At 50.6% G+C, this 17,604-nt stretch overlaps 1 protein-coding gene across 1 annotated transcript; it reads left to right on the forward strand.

Moving 5' to 3' along the window:
* Positions 1 to 7,515: 7,515 nt before the first annotated feature.
* On the forward strand, positions 7,516 to 8,321 carry LOC108799117 (gastrula zinc finger protein XlCGF71.1-like). Its single transcript, XM_018570940.1, has one exon. The coding sequence runs from the start codon at positions 7,545 to 7,547 to the stop codon at positions 8,319 to 8,321; it is 777 nt and encodes a 258-aa protein (XP_018426442.1). The 5' UTR covers positions 7,516 to 7,544.
* The last annotated feature ends 9,283 nt before the right edge of the window (positions 8,322 to 17,604 follow it).

Here is a 17,604-nt window from a genome sequence, read left to right on the forward strand (position 1 = left end):
GGGGGAGAAGCCGTATTCCTGCCCCGAGTGCGCAAAATGTTATACACGGAGAGCAGACCTTGTTATACATCAAAGATCTCACACCGGGGAGAAGCCATTTTCCTGCTCCGCGTGCGGGAAAAGTTTTTCACAGAAATCAAAACTTGTTATACATCAAAAAACTCACACAAGGTAAAACGCCGCATTCCTGCTGCGATCAGGTTCGTATTGGGCTAATGTTATGGAGGGGTGGTCCTGGGGGGCTATGTCTAGGTTTAATAAAATTGAATATACTCTGATGCCATCGGTGTGTGACTTCCTGCTCTCCTCCTGATCAGTAATAAATCACATTTTGGCTTTGTCTGTAAAATAAATGATGACGCGGCGTAATATGTCATGTGGTGGTGTTCATCCGAGGTTGTAGAGACCTCATTTTAAGACCTGCTAAGGACCAGATGATTTTTATGATGTCCATAGAACTCAGAGAGGGTGTACTTTCTTTTTCACACAACTGTAGACCAACGAGCATCAACCAAGCTCCAAGACATCAGCAATCAACTCCGTCGTGTATATAATGCTCAGATAAGATATTTCAATCAATGACTTGAGTGCCCCTTGAACACGGGGGTTGCCATTAAGACCTGGCCGATGCTGCTGGAGGACATCACTGGCCATGGTTGGTTCCTGTTGACTGTAGGGTTGGAATTAAGACCTGGCCAATGCTGCTGGAGGACATCTCTGTTCATGCTTGGTGCCTGTTGACCTGGGGGGTGGCATTAAGAACAGCCCAATGTTTCTGGAGGACATCGCTGCTTGGTGCGTGTTGACCGGGGTTGGCATTAAGAACAGCCCAATGTTTCCGGAGGACATGACTGTTACATTATGCTTGGTGCCTGTTGACTGTAGGGTTGACATTCAGACCCGGCCCATGCTGCTGGAGGACATCACTGTTACATCATGCTTGGTTCCTGTTGACCTGGGGGTTGGCATTAGGACCTGGTCGATGCTGCTGGAGTAGATCACTGTTCATGTTGGTGCCTGTTGACTGTAGGGTCGGCATTAGGACCTACAGTGATGTCCTCCAGGCTGCTGGAGGACATCACTGTTCATGATTGTTTCCTGTTGACTGTAGGGTCGGCATTAGGCACAGCCCAATGTTTCTGGAGGACATCACTGTTACATCATGCTTGGTTCCTGTTGACTGTAGGGTTGGCATTAGGACCTGGCCGATGCTGCTGGAAGACATCACTGTTCATACTTGGTGCCTGTTGACTGTAGGGTTGGCATTAGGACCTGGCCGATGCTGCTGGAGGACATCACCGTTACATCATGCTTGGTTCCTGTTGACCTGTGGGTTGGCATTAACAATGGGCCAATGTTTCTGGAAGACATCACTGTTCATACTTGGTTCCTGTTGACTGTAGGGTTGTTATTAGGACCTGGCCGATGCTGCTGGAGGACATCACCGTTACATCATGCTTGGTTCCTGTTGACCTGTGGGTTGGCATTAGGCACAGTCCAATGTTTCTGGAGAACATCACTGTTACATCATGCTTGGTTCCTGTTGACTGTGGGGTTGGCATTAAGACACGGCCCTTCATAAATCTTAGTGGGGGAAGGGTTTCTGTAGTATACTCCAATGATAGGTTTATGAAGCCGTGTATCATTCCACCCGAAATTCCACCATCAAAGTCTCCAACCACAAGACCATCTCTCTCCCCCCAGGTCTGGCTAATCCTCCGTCACCATATCCTGAGGATCCAAAGCCATCTCCAACCTTTCTTTACTGCTGGGATTCCATATAGGTGGGACATGTTGAAAGAGAATCCTCATTCCATCTCTACTGGGGTATGAGGCCCCATCCTGATCTGCTGGGTATATCTGATGTGGACAATGATATGGTGTCCCATGTCACCCATCCCACCACTACCTGAGTCTTCTATGGATGAATGGGATCATCACAGGCCTTGGAAGGCCACATGTGAAGGTTTTCCATAAGCTATATAGGGTTTTTGTAGGCATATTTCTCCTGAGCAGTGCCACAGAGCGAAAAAATTAAAGGATCAATCCCTCCACTGATCCCTATCAGTCATATATTTCTATCCCTCTCGGTGGGGTGGAGATGACCCATCTATAAGGATATACAGAACATACACACATAGCACAAGGCCGTGTTCACACTACGAGACGTTTCTCGGGGGCTGCAGTTCCTCTGAGCTCCACAAGGTGGTGATCTCACCCATACCCAGACAGGAAGTCTCTATGACAGGAAGTGATGTCATATATAAATAGGAAGTTCCAGGTGAGAGGTGAATTGGGAAGAAGACAAGAGGAGTCGTTGCTGGTACTGGCAGCAGAGGAGGTAATAAGATATTATTTTATATTCTCCCCCCCGTCATGTCCGTCCTCATCCTCCGTAGTCACTGTGACCTCTTTTATCTCCGGCAGATTCTCAATACACACGTATATAGTGCGGAAACGTATATTAACCCCTTCAGGGTCAGAATGTTTCCCTGTGTACGGGGCCGGAACATTTCCTTAATTTTGGAGATGTTTACACCTTTTCCCCTGAGCAGTCTCTTGTTTTAGATTCAGATTCGGGTTATGCTGAAATTTTACCCAAATTTTGGCCCAAATTTCCAGAATTCGAATTTTGGTTGAATTTCTGGTGCTTACACCACAATGCAATGATAGGGTTGTCACTGGCCTGGGATTCACCTGGACAGTCCGGGAGTTGAATCGCGTAGGTACTGTGCCTGGCCAGCTGAAACCCGGACACAGGATGTCAGGTGGGCGGGGGCCTGGTGTTCCGAAACAAGTGCATGGAGGAGGTACGGGACCACGGAGAGACACTGCAACTTGGGGAGCAAGGAGGTGTCTGAAACACGGGGTGCAGATAGGTCTGGAATGGCACACTCTCGGGGCTATCTCTCCTCTCAATCTCCTGGCCGTCTCTCCTCTCGCTCTCTCTCCTGGCCGTCTCTCCTCTCGCTCTCTCAAGATAGGTCTGGAATGGCACACTCTCGGGGCTATCTCTCCTCTCAATCTCCTGGCCGTCTCTCCTCTCGTTCTCTCTCCTGGCCGTCTCTCCTCCCGCTCTCTCTCCTGGCCGTCTCTCCTCTCGCTCTCTCTCCTGGCCGTCTCTCCTCTCGTTCTCTCTCCTGGCCGTCTCTCCTCCCGCTCTCTCTCCTGGCCGTCTCTCCTCTCGCTCTCTCTCCTGGCCGTCTCTCTCATGGCCGTCTCTCCTCTCGCTCTCTCTCATGGCCGTCTCTCCTCTCTCCTGGCTGTCTCTCCTCTCGCTCTCTCTCCTGGCCGTCTCTCCTCTCGCTCTCTCTCCTGGCCGTCTCTCCTCTCGCTCTCTCTCCTGGCCGTCTCTCCTCTCGCTCTCTCTCCTGGCCGTCTCTCCTCTCGCTCTCTCTCCTGGCCGTCTCTCCTCTCGCTCTCTCTCCTGGCCGTCTCTCCTCTCGCTCTCTCTCCTGGCCGTCTCTCCTCTCGCTCTCTCTCCTGGCCGTCTCTCCTCTCGCTCTCTCTCCTGGCCGTCTCTCCTCTCGCTCTCTCTCCTGGCCGTCTCTCCTCTCGCTCTCTCTCCTGGCCGTCTCTCCTCTCGCTCTCTCTCCTGGCCGTCTCTCCTCTCGCTCTCTCTCCTGGCCGTCTCTCCTCTCGCTCTCTCTCCTGGCCGTCTCTCCTCTCGCTCTCTCTCCTGGCCGTCTCTCCTCTCGCTCTCTCTCCTGGCCGTCTCTCCTCTCGCTCTCTCTCCTGGCCGTCTCTCCTCTCGCTCTCTCTCCTGGCCGTCTCTCCTCTCGCTCTCTCTCCTGGCCGTCTCTCCTCTCGCTCTCTCTCCTGGCCGTCTCTCCTCTCGCTCTCTCTCCTGGCCGTCTCTCCTCTCGCTCTCTCTCCTGGCCGTCTCTCCTCTCGCTCTCTCTCCTGGCCGTCTCTCCTCTCGCTCTCTCTCCTGGCCGTCTCTCCTCTCGCTCTCTCTCCTGGCCGTCTCTCCTCTCGCTCTCTCTCCTGGCCGTCTCTCCTCTCGCTCTCTCTCCTGGCCGTCTCTCCTCTCGCTCTCTCTCCTGGCCGTCTCTCCTCTCGCTCTCTCTCCTGGCCGTCTCTCCTCTCGCTCTCTCTCCTGGCCGTCTCTCCTCTCGCTCTCTCTCCTGGCCGTCTCTCCTCTCGCTCTCTCTCCTGGCCGTCTCTCCTCTCGCTCTCTCTCCTGGCCGTCTCTCCTCTCGCTCTCTCTCCTGGCCGTCTCTCCTCTCGCTCTCTCTCCTGGCCGTCTCTCCTCTCGCTCTCTCTCCTGGCCGTCTCTCCTCTCGCTCTCTCTCCTGGCCGTCTCTCCTCTCGCTCTCTCTCCTGGCCGTCTCTCCTCTCGCTCTCTCTCCTGGCCGTCTCTCCTCTCGCTCTCTCTCCTGGCCGTCTCTCCTCTCGCTCTCTCTCCTGGCCGTCTCTCCTCTCGCTCTCTCTCCTGGCCGTCTCTCCTCTCGCTCTCTCTCCTGGCCGTCTCTCCTCTCTCTCTCTCTCTCCTGGCCGTCTCTCCTCTATAATCTCGAGAAAAAAGAATTAAATTGCCATGCGGCGCTAGAGTTCTCGGATTTCCCTTGAGGAAACGGTGGCAACCCCATGCCCTGCGCAGCCACTGACCCCGGTCAGCAGCCATTATTAGGTGGGGAAAGATAAAAGCAAAAATAGTTCAGAGACAAAATATATCAGAAAAGGACAAGAAACCCAACAAATACCCCGATCTTCACGAGACAAATCCCACCGGGGGCAACCCGACTATTAACCCCTCATATCCCCATCCTGATATCATACACCCAGTACAGTCCTCATCATTCTCCTCTACAGAGATCACATGACCACATTAATGAGGATGGAGGAGGACCGGAGTCACATGACCGAGAGGATACTGAACCTCACCCTGGAGATCATCTACCTGCTGACTGGAGAGGTGAGGAGGATTCTGGGAGGTCACATGATATCACCCTGATCTCTATTCATAACACACAGACCTGACCGGAGAGGTGAGGAGGATTCTGGGAGGTCACATAATATCCTTGTTCTTTCAGAGTTTTCCTCTTCTGAAGTCCGGTGATCATGTGATACTCACCCTCCCCCGCCATGAGAGATGTCCCCGCCCCCTGTATTCCCGGGACTCCACCCAGGAGGATCTCACCATCCCCCACCATGAGAGATGTCCCCGCCCCCTGTGTTCCCGGGACCCCACCCAGGAAGATCACAACTATGGACACCATTATCAGGTGGGTGATTAATAGTTATTGATAGTTATAATGTGTACACAACCATGTTTGTTAAAATAAATGTTTTATCATATTCCCAGAGAAACTTTGGGGATTATAACATTGTTGTTAAAGACGAGTATAAAGAGGAGGACGAGGACTACGGGGTGATGGAGGAGTTATCAGATGGACACAAGAATATGAGGGAGCCACCTAGTAAGAGGAACCCACCAGAGAGATGTCCCCGCCCCCTGTATTCCCGGGACTCCACCCAGGAAGATCTCACCGTCCCCCACCATGACCAGGTAGATAAAACTGAAGGAAACAAGGACATCATGATGGAGCCACCTAATAACAGAAACCCACCAGAGACATGTCCCCGTCCTCTGTATTCCAAGGAATCTGCAAAAGAAGATCATAACTATGGACACCATGATCAGGTAGATGATTAACAATTATTGTTATGCATGATTTATATACAAGAATGTTTGTTACAATGATTGTTTTATTCTATATCCAGAGTGGAGACCCCGGGGATTATATTATTGTTTTTAAAGAAGAGTGTAAAGAGGAAGATGGGGAGTACGGGGTGATGGAGGAGTTTTCTGAAGGACACATGGACATTATGATGGAGCCATCTAGTAAGAGGAACCCACCAGGGAGATGTCCCCGTCCTCTGTATTCCCGGGATACCACCCAGGAAGATCTCACCGTCCCCCTCCATGATCAGGTGGGTGGAGTTGAGGGGCGGGAACATAAAGTGATGGAACGCTCTGACATGTGGAGATGACGTGTGGACTCTACAAGATGAGATCTTCTATGTGATGTCACATCATAAATACTTCTATGTCACAGATGAGACTTTCTGCCGTTCTGTTGGTTTAGGGTGAAGATCTGATGAAGATGAAAGTTGAGGGTGAAGTAGAAGAGACGTATGTGAGGGATGATCAGCGATATACGGAGGAGGCCGGGATGATGAGGACGTCCATGGAGGAGGATGGAATGACGAGGACATCCATAGTGGAGGACACTCCTACGGAGATCAGCACAGGTGGGTCACAATATATTCTGTTATCTCTGCTCTGTTCCTGCACACTGATTGGTCCAGATTAGGGCGGAGCTAAGTGACATCAGCCAATAATAGGTCACCTCCCTGTACTGATACCGTTCCGGGGGTTCAGTTGGCAGTATCAGGTGGGGTATCACTCCTACGTCCAGTAGCTCAGATATGAGGACACAGACTGAGCCTTCCTTCGGTTGGTTCCTCTTCTTCCAGCAGCTAAATGTCTTCATAAAACTCTAACAGTCTTGTTGGGATGAAGAGTAAGGAGAAGCATAATGACTGAACCACCCAGAAGCCCAGGTGTGACGGTAATGAGGTCTGGGCACCCCAATACTAATAAGGAAGTTCCCTTTGTCCCCTCCGTTGCTGGAATAAAAGCCACTTCTGGATATGTTTGTTTCTGGTCAAAGGGTCTTCAAAAGAAAATCCTTCACCTTCCTCAGTCTAAGTGCCCGCCTTGTTTTTCCAGGTGCCTGCCTTTCATGGGTGGGGCATCATAAAGCATTGAGCAAGCCAGGAGACCGATTATCACTTGACCGACCTAGTAAACACACAAAGATGACCTGATCACGAGCAAATGACCCGAACCTCACCCCAAAATCTCACTCAGTGTTCATAACTTTGGACCTCGGAGTGAGACATTAATAATGACTAGATTTGTAGATGTCTCCTATGATACGGAGCACAGGCAAACATTGTTGGCTCGGGAGGTCCAGAGGCCTAAGGACACATCACAGTTATGTCAAGTGTGGTACCTACACCATCTCTATGCTCTAAAGAAGAACTTAAAGTGTCCTTGTCATTGGTGACCGTACAGTAGAATCGGCTCCGTCACACTAGGCCTGTGGTCTCTTGTTCTGTGGTGAAGGGTCTACAAGTCAGAACTTTGAAGCTCTTGTTTATCAGAGGTCACATGACTCTGTGCCTAGGCTTGTGGTTGGGTGAGGAACATGCTCCTACCAGTCCCTATCGGCTCTGCCTCTTCTGACAAGGCTGTGTCAATGTAGAAGTGATCTGGGAGGAGGCCCTTTGACTGAAGAGGGGAGGAGTTCCAGTTGGTTGGGACCTCCTCATAGAACATCCGCTCCCTCAGACCTCCTGATCCAGATGGAATGTTGAGTGAAGTTATCTAACCCTCTCATATCTCTCCATCATGTGTCTCTATGTTTCCAGGACACGCCATGGAGGAACCCTCAAAGGATCGTCTGACTTTATCTCCAGGTTGTAAGATGGAAGATGAGGACATCACAGCAGATTGTGCGGGAGAAGAGACAATGAGCTCAGCTATGGATGGTGGACGTCACAGTGTGGGTAGACCATGGACTCCCTCTGACTCTGAGGAACCTCGTACTACGGGGGATGGTGCCGGAATTCAGGGGGAGAAGACATTTTCCTGTCCTGAGTGCGGGGATGGTTTTAGCTCTGAAATAAGTCTTTCTGAACATCAGAAGTCTCACACGGGCGGGAAGCTTTATTCTTGTACAGAGTGCGGGAAATTTTTTACGATACCAGAACTCGTCATACATTACAGATCTCACAGGGGGGTGCAGCCGTATTCTTGCTCTGAGTGCGGGAAACGTTTTTCAGAAAAGGCTTATCTTTCCAGACATCAGGTAGTGCACTTAGGGGAGAAGCCGCATTCCTGCCCAGAGTGTGGAAAATGTTTTCCAAGGAAATTAGCCCTTGTTAGACATCAGAGAACTCACACAGGGGAAAAGCCATATGCCTGCCTCGAGTGTGGGAGATGTTTTTCGCAGAAAGCAGACCTTGTTTCCCATCAAAGATTTCACACTGGGGAGAGGCCGCATTCCTGCTCCGAGTGTGAAAAATGTTATTATCGGAAATCAGACCTTGTTATACATCAGAGATCTCACACAGGGGAGAGGCCTTTTTTATGTCCTGAGTGCGGTAAATGTTTTTCGCAGAAAACGGTTCTGTACAAACATCAAAGAACTCACACAGGGGAGAAGCCATATTCCTGCTCGGAGTGTGGGAAATGTTTTTCACAGAAATCAAAACTTGTTCTACATCACAAAATTCACACCAGGTAAAGCCCACATTCCTGCTGTTATCAAGTCTGTATTGGGCATATGTTATGCATGGGAGGTCCTAGGGGGAGGCTGTAGTGTGCTAGGTCTAGGTTTAATAAAATTGAACATAATCTGATGCCATTGGTGTGCGACTTCCTGCTTTCCTACTGACCAATAATATCACAATGGAGAAAATCCGAATTCCTGCGCCTAGTTGGGGAAAAGTTTTTCAGGGAAGCCATATTTTACCAAACAGAGAGCCCATACAACCCTCGAGGTGTATTAGGATACGGCGTGTGGGAAAAGGCTTCTATATGGGTCCTATTTTGCCGTACATCAGGGATCTCACACTGGGTAGAAGCACATTTTGATATACACCTCAGAAAACACGAAGCTGACCTCTTAAGGAGAGTTGTGACGAGAAAACACTGTAGGGTTGAGTGACAGCCCCGCCCCCTTAGTAGCAGGGCATCTTGGGAGAGGGGCTGAAGTGAATGTATAGGTTTGGCCCATGGGAAGGTAAGAGGACCAAGCACAGCAAGAGTGTAGATGCGGAGTATTGCTTTTAGTCTTAGGGAGCAAGCAAGGGGAGTAGAAGCAGGACCTTTTCCATTACTTGCACCTCCATGGGGGGGATGCAGGACAACCTCCCAACACTCTGGGCTTCACCCTAACTTGTCACGTTTGCAACTCATCTTTCATTTGGAAGTGTTTTGTTTCTAAAAAGGAATGTGCTATCACCTCTGCGTGGGCAAGTGAAGACACCTTCATGTGGATTGGTGAAGACAGCTTCATGTGGACGGCTGAATACACCTTCATGTGGACGGCTGAATACACCTTCATGTGGACGGCTGAATACACCTTCATGTGGACGGCTGAAGGCACCTTCATGTGGACGGCTGAAGACACCTTCATGTGGATGGCGGAAGGCACCTTCATGTGGACGGCTGAAGAAATGTTTTTCGCAGAAAACGGTTCTGTACAAACATCAAAGAACTCACACAGGGGAGAAGCCATATTCCTGCTCGGAGTGTGGGAAATGTTTTTCACAGAAATCAAAACTTGTTCTACATCACAAAATTCACACCAGGTAAAGCCCACATTCCTGCTGTTATCAAGTCTGTATTGGGCATATGTTATGCATGGGAGGTCCTAGGGGGAGGCTGTAGTGTGCTAGGTCTAGGTTTAATAAAATTGAACATAATCTGATGCCATTGGTGTGCGACTTCCTGCTTTCCTACTGACCAATAATATCACAATGGAGAAAATCCGAATTCCTGCGCCTAGTTGGGGAAAAGTTTTTCAGGGAAGCCATATTTTACCAAACAGAGAGCCCATACAACCCTCGAGGTGTATTAGGATACGGCGTGTGGGAAAAGGCTTCTATATGGGTCCTATTTTGCCGTACATCAGGGATCTCACACTGGGTAGAAGCACATTTTGATATACACCTCAGAAAACACGAAGCTGACCTCTTAAGGAGAGTTGTGACGAGAAAACACTGTAGGGTTGAGTGACAGCCCCGCCCCCTTAGTAGCAGGGCATCTTGGGAGAGGGGCTGAAGTGAATGTATAGGTTTGGCCCATGGGAAGGTAAGAGGACCAAGCACAGCAAGAGTGTAGATGCGGAGTATTGCTTTTAGTCTTAGGGAGCAAGCAAGGGGAGTAGAAGCAGGACCTTTTCCATTACTTGCACCTCCATGGGGGGGATGCAGGACAACCTCCCAACACTCTGGGCTTCACCCTAACTTGTCACGTTTGCAACTCATCTTTCATTTGGAAGTGTTTTGTTTCTAAAAAGGAATGTGCTATCACCTCTGCGTGGGCAAGTGAAGACACCTTCATGTGGATTGGTGAAGACAGCTTCATGTGGACGGCTGAATACACCTTCATGTGGACGGCTGAATACACCTTCATGTGGACGGCTGAATACACCTTCATGTGGACGGCTGAAGGCACCTTCATGTGGACGGCTGAAGACACCTTCATGTGGATGGCGGAAGGCACCTTCATGTGGACGGCTGAAGGCACCTTCATGTGGACGGCTGAAGACACCTTCATGTGGATGGCGGAAGGCACCTTCATGTGGACGGCTGAAGACACCTTCATGTGGATGGCGGAAGGCACCTTCATGTGGACGACTGAAGGCACCTTCATGTGGACGGCGGAAGACACCTTCATGTGGAAGGCGGAAGACACCTTCATGTGGACGGCTGAATGCACCTTCATGTGGACGGCTGAAGACACCTTCATGTGGACGGCTGAAGACACCTTCATGTGGACGGCGGAAGACACCTTCATGTGGACGGCGGAAGACACCTTCATGTGGACGGCGGAAGACACCTTCATGTGGACGGCGGAAGACACCTTCATGTGGACGGCGGAAGACACCTTCATGTGGAAGATTGGAGCCACCTTCATGTGGATGGCGGAAGACACCTTCATGTGGACGATGGAAGACACCTTCAAGTGGAAGATAGAAGGCACCTTCATGTGCTGGACTGAGGACATTCATGTGGACAACTGAAGAGAGCTTCATGTGGACGACTGAAGAGAGATTCATGTGGAAGACTGAAGACAGCTTCATGTGGACGACTGAAGACACCTTCATGTGGACGACTGAAGGCACCTTCATGTGGACGACTGAAGGCACCTTCATGTAGATGTTTGACTTTACCAAGACCCAAGACACAAACTTGCTCCAAATTTTGATCAATCAACTCCCTGAAGTTCATACAATGCTCAGTGAAGATGTTTCTGTTCCAAAGGTTTCGCCAAAGAAGCGTAGGAACATAACGAATCTCGAGACAAACTCACAAGCATACGGCAAAGGAAAACATCGTAGACTATTGTAGGTCAAAACTTCTCAAGAGGAAAAACACAACATTTGGTACCATACAAAAGGTGCTGAATGGTAGGTGAATGTCAGGGTTTCTGGGTAAGACGTTCCGTCAGGGTTCCTGGGTAAGACGTTCCGTCAGGGTACCTGGGTAAGACGTTCCGTCAGGGTACCTGGGTAAGACGTTCCGTCAGGGTACCTGGGTAAGACGTTCCGTCAGGGTACCTGGGTAAGACGTTCCGTCAGGGTACCTGGGTAAGACGTTCCGTCAGGGTACCTGGGTAAGACGTTCCGTCAGGGTACCTGGGTAAGACGTTCCGTCAGGGTACCTGGGTAAGACGTTCCGTCAGGGTACCTGGGTAAGACGTTCCGTCAGGGTACCTGGGTAAGACGTTCCGTCAGGGTACCTGGGTAAGACGTTCCGTCAGGGTACCTGGGTAAGACGTTCCGTCAGGGTACCTGGGTAAGACGTTCCGTCAGGGTACCTGGGTAAGACGTTCCGTCAGGGTACCTGGGTAAGACGTTCCGTCAGGGTACCTGGGTAAGACGTTCCGTCAGGGTACCTGGGTAAGACGTTCCGTCAGGGTACCTGGGTAAGACGTTCCGTCAGGGTACCTGGGTAAGACGTTCCGTCAGGGTACCTGGGTAAGACGTTCCGTCAGGGTACCTGGGTAAGACGTTCCGTCAGGGTACCTGGGTAAGACGTTCCGTCAGGGTACCTGGGTAAGACGTTCCGTCAGGGTACCTGGGTAAGACGTTCCGTCAGGGTACCTGGGTAAGACGTTCCGTCAGGGTACCTGGGTAAGACGTTCCGTCAGGGTACCTGGGTAAGACGTTCCGTCAGGGTACCTGGGTAAGACGTTCCGTCAGGGTACCTGGGTAAGACGTTCCGTCAGGGTACCTGGGTAAGACGTTCCGTCAGGGTACCTGGGTAAGACGTTCCGTCAGGGTACCTGGGTAAGACGTTCCGTCAGGGTACCTGGGTAAGACGTTCCGTCAGGGTACCTGGGTAAGACGTTCCGTCAGGGTACCTGGGTAAGACGTTCCGTCAGGGTACCTGGGTAAGACGTTCCGTCAGGGTACCTGGGTAAGACGTTCCGTCAGGGTACCTGGGTAAGACGTTCCGTCAGGGTACCTGGGTAAGACGTTCCGTCAGGGTACCTGGGTAAGACGTTCCGTCAGGGTACCTGGGTAAGACGTTCCGTCAGGGTACCTGGGTAAGACGTTCCGTCAGGGTACCTGGGTAAGACGTTCCGTCAGGGTACCTGGGTAAGACGTTCCGTCAGGGTACCTGGGTAAGACGTTCCGTCAGGGTACCTGGGTAAGACGTTCCGTCAGGGTACCTGGGTAAGACGTTCCGTCAGGGTACCTGGGTAAGACGTTCCGTCAGGGTACCTGGGTAAGACGTTCCGTCAGGGTACCTGGGTAAGACGTTCCGTCAGGGTACCTGGGTAAGACGTTCCGTCAGGGTACCTGGGTAAGACGTTCCGTCAGGGTACCTGGGTAAGACGTTCCGTCAGGGTACCTGGGTAAGACGTTCCGTCAGGGTACCTGGGTAAGACGTTCCGTCAGGGTACCTGGGTAAGACGTTCCGTCAGGGTACCTGGGTAAGACGTTCCGTCAGGGTACCTGGGTAAGACGTTCCGTCAGGGTACCTGGGTAAGACGTTCCGTCAGGGTACCTGGGTAAGACGTTCCGTCAGGGTACCTGGGTAAGACGTTCCGTCAGGGTACCTGGGTAAGACGTTCCGTCAGGGTACCTGGGTAAGACGTTCCGTCAGGGTACCTGGGTAAGACGTTCCGTCAGGGTACCTGGGTAAGACGTTCCGTCAGGGTACCTGGGTAAGACGTTCCGTCAGGGTACCTGGGTAAGACGTTCCGTCAGGGTACCTGGGTAAGACGTTCCGTCAGGGTACCTGGGTAAGACGTTCCGTCAGGGTACCTGGGTAAGACGTTCCGTCAGGGTACCTGGGTAAGACGTTCCGTCAGGGTACCTGGGTAAGACGTTCCGTCAGGGTACCTGGGTAAGACGTTCCGTCAGGGTACCTGGGTAAGACGTTCCGTCAGGGTACCTGGGTAAGACGTTCCGTCAGGGTACCTGGGTAAGACGTTCCGTCAGGGTACCTGGGTAAGACGTTCCGTCAGGGTACCTGGGTAAGACGTTCCGTCAGGGTACCTGGGTAAGACGTTCCGTCAGGGTACCTGGGTAAGACGTTCCGTCAGGGTACCTGGGTAAGACGTTCCGTCAGGGTACCTGGGTAAGACGTTCCGTCAGGGTACCTGGGTAAGACGTTCCGTCAGGGTACCTGGGTAAGACGTTCCGTCAGGGTACCTGGGTAAGACGTTCCGTCAGGGTACCTGGGTAAGACGTTCCGTCAGGGTACCTGGGTAAGACGTTCCGTCAGGGTTCCTGGGTAAGACGTTCCGTCAGGGTTTCTGGGTAAGGAGGTATGGAGGGTATAGGTATAGGATCATAAACCCGTATCTAGAGTCTACTGGCCACCAAATGCATTCCAACGTATCTAATGAAGCGCAGCCACCAACACAGGAGGAGGGATAACCAGGCACAAAGCCCCGCCAGTCTCACCGGGGTGTAGTACCATCTCTATAATACTGTATAGGAGTTTTCTAATACTAATACACTACGCGGACACCTAGAGGTAGACATCCAAACCTTCGGCCTGTCCTCGGGAGATCAGTTAAGATGTTTCAGTCAATGACTTGACTTGTGTACGGTTCTACAAGCCTTTCTCCAGGTGTCTTTATTGGGTTGTCTCTCTGCTCACATAGTTGTGGATGATGTGTGTAGATGAGTCACCTTAGGGCTTGTTTGTGATCTTCACTCTTTACATGAGAAGTTCCTCTACACAAGGGAGGTCACCAAGAGCCCAACATGGACTTCTTATCCTCATGAGACACTCTTTACATGAGAAGTTCCTCTACACAAGGGAGGTCACCAAGAGCCCAACATGGACTTCTTATCCTCATGAGACACTCTTTACATGAGAAGTTCCTCTACACAAGGGAGGTCACCAAGAGCCCAACATGGACTTCTTATCCTCATGAGACTTATAGTGCTACGAAGATGGACCTTCTAAACGTTCTACAGCTTCTTCCCTTTTCAGTGGATTGAATCGAGTTCTGTGGGGAAGAGTCGGGTGTCTCCTCATCCATGTGGCACCAAAATGGCTGGTAGTCTTACCACACTTGATACGTTGCATGTGGAGGCTTCAAACCACTACAATGCTGTCTTCAGCATACGTATGAATATAGGATCAGAATGCTGAGCCCTGCAGAGGAGACCTAGGGATCCCAGTGGTCTACACCCGTGGAGATGTGTCCTCCAGTAGAATAGAGTGGCTGTCCCATCTACTCCTCTGCAAGTTGCCCCTGTGTGACATCCATGCTTGCCGATGCCGTGCCTCTCCTCACTTTCCGCCTCTACAATCTTTGGGACTCTGGTACGGTCTGCCACCTCATCATTTCCACCCTCATCATCATCATCCACACCCTCATCATCATCATCCACACACTCCTAATCTTTGGAGCCAAGTTGGCAGTAAGCTGCAGCTGCAGGAACATCACCAGCAATTGATTCTTCCTGCATGTTGTCCCTTCCGTCTGTGCTAGACACGTTCTCCTCCTCAACATCTGATACATTTACTTCCTGTTCATTATTATTATTATTATACGGGATCACCAATGAGGAGGGAGTTGCAATAGTCAAGACGAGATATAACAAGGGAGTGGATGAGTAATTTTGCGGTCTCATTGGTGAGGAAGGGGCGAAGGTGAAGGCGGCAGGATGTTCATCCTGGAGCTCGGCCTCAAGACCGGGCCAATGCTGATGGAGGACACCACTGTTACATCATGCATGGTGCCTGCTCATTCACTCTGCTAGGAGGAGGAATGGTGGCCGTTATATGAATAGCAGATACAGTGTGTGTTCATGCCGTCGGCAATGGCACCTCATGGAAGAGAAATGTCACAAGGCCTGAGAAAGAAAGGTGAAGGCTACAAGAAGATCAGCAAAGCTTTATTTTTATCAGTCAGAGTACAAAGATAGAACTGCAACCACCTCAAAGAGATCCGGGCCGTCCACGGAAGCTCACACCTCGACAGGAGCGTCTTCTGATGAGAAGGGTTGAAGACAAATCGCCGAGCTAAAGTCAGCTAAAGAAGTAGAAAGCCAAACCGGGGGTGATGGTTTCCCCCGTGGCATGGGTGTCGTCCAAAAAGGAAGCCTCTCCTAAAGCCCCGCCTGCAATTTGCCAAGGCCCATGCTGACAAAGAAGAAGACTTCTGGGACTCGGAAGTCCGAAGTGATGAGACCAAGATCAATGTTTTTGGAACGGTTGCTGACGCAAAGGTGAGGAGCACAAAGAAAAATAAACGGTGCCGACAGTGAGACATGGTGGTGGCAGTGTCCTTCTGTGGGGCTGCATGAGTCGGGGAACTGCATTTCATTGGTGGGATTTCACAGATGTACTGCTGTATATGGATAGTGAAGATGTTGTCTACTCCTCAGGAAGTCCAAACTCTGCATGTCATCCTATGTTGAGGGTAACTTTGGTGTCCTCCATCCCTCGGAAGAAGTGGAGCGCTCTGAATTGATTACTTCTCACCCAAACATTAAATACCTTATTACCGTGACTTGATGGGAACAAGGGATGGCCAATGATTGGTGACTTGATGGGAACAAGGGATGGCCAATGATTGGTGACTTGATGGGAACATGGGATACCCAATGATTGGTGACTTGATGGGAACATGGGATGGCCAATGATTGGTGACTTGATAGGAACAAGGGATGGCCAATGATTGGTGACTTGATGGGAACAAGGGATAGCCAATGATTGGTGACTTGATGGGAACAAGGGATGGCCAATGATTGGTGACTTGATGGGAACAAGGGATGGCCAATGATTGGTGACTTGATGGGAACAAGGGATGGCCAATGATTGGTGACTTGATGGGAACAAGGGATGGCCAATGATTGGTGACTTGATGGGAACAAGGGATGGCCAATGATTGGTGACTTGATGGGAACAAGGGATGGCCAATGATTGGTGACTTGATGGGAACAAGGAATGGCCAATGATTGGTGTCAGCGGCCTGCGTTCTACGGTGGAACGCGGAAGTCACTCGTTCCGGCCGGCGTCTATTTAAAGCCCCAGCTGTGGCAGCATGGCGTTCAATAATCGGATCTGAACGCCTGCTGACTACTGAACCCTACCAAACCACACTGTGTCTCCTGACTCAACCCGAAGACTCTGCCAGCTGGACCCAACCCCTGCACCTCGCTGCTCTGCCGCCCCTCAAACTGCAAGTATTCGCTCCACTGGGAGCCTGTTAAATACTGTCAGCTGCTGAACTATACACTATTGTGCTACTGATATCTCTGAGACCGTTGTGGGGAGATTCTATTGACGTTGAGGAGATGTGTAAACATACTGCTTCACCAACAAGATAATACCCCATGTAAACCGATACTATACCTTTGCTGGTGCTATGAGGAAATAGCCCATTGATTAAATTCCTGTTTAAAAATATTTGGCTATGATGCAAGAGTCTCAAACTCCCCCCTTAAGACTGGGAGTGACGCCTGAGACTCACGCCTGAGAAGCCAAAATCCCTTACACGCCATCACTCCCTCTCCGCAGTTGCGCTCCAGTGCGACCTTTTACAGTAGACGTAACATCAATGTGGAGAATTTTAGTGAGAATTTTGTAACGTCATGGAAACCTGAACTCTTTGTCACAGAACAAATAGTACATTTGACTTTAACCAACAATTTAGATTCATGGTGACAGCACCACTCTATGATCCTTGTCAGATGGACTGCCGCGTGATACAGATTAGGGTCAGAAACCCTCCTCTGTCCTTCAGCAACAACAAGATATTAAGATACGTGGAGTTCTTGAATCCCAAAGGAAGCTGATAAATTCTGATGGAACGAACTTCAAATAATTCTGAGGGAACAACAAGTTTGCAGTTGTCAATAAGTTTTTGAAGAAGCCACCAATGACCCTCATAAATCTCGGGGGAGTCATCTGAAGTATACTCCAATGATAGGTTCATCAGTTCATGGGGCCATATATCATTTCACCTGGATTTCTCCATCACAATTTCCAGCCCCAAGATCACCTCTCTCCTCCCATGTCTGGCTAATCCATCCACCACCATATCCTGGGGATCAGAAACCATCTCCGACCTTTAATTACCGATATGGTGACCGATATGTCACCAGCCATTGGCTGGGATTCCTTTTATCCGTGTGTCAGAGATGCTGAAGAAGAAGCTTTGAATCCTTATTCTATCTCAACTTGGCTATGGTGCCCCATCCTGACATGCCTGACTGCTCTGCCGCAGAAGAGGTGGGCAGGTGGTGGCAGGGGACATCTGATGAGGACAGTGAGGGTCACCCATTCCACCACTTGCCTGAGTCCTCCATGGACGAATGGGGG

Source organism: Nanorana parkeri, unplaced genomic scaffold (assembly GCF_000935625.1).
Source record: "Nanorana parkeri isolate BGI_ZX_2015 unplaced genomic scaffold, ASM93562v1 scaffold1634, whole genome shotgun sequence".
NCBI classification, from domain to species: domain Eukaryota; kingdom Metazoa; phylum Chordata; class Amphibia; order Anura; family Dicroglossidae; genus Nanorana; species Nanorana parkeri.

Excerpts from the sequence above, each read along its gene's own strand:
- LOC108799117 (XM_018570940.1), top strand. The coding sequence starts at position 7,545 with ATGAGCTCAGCTATGGATGGTGGACGTCACAGTGTGGGTAGACCATGG.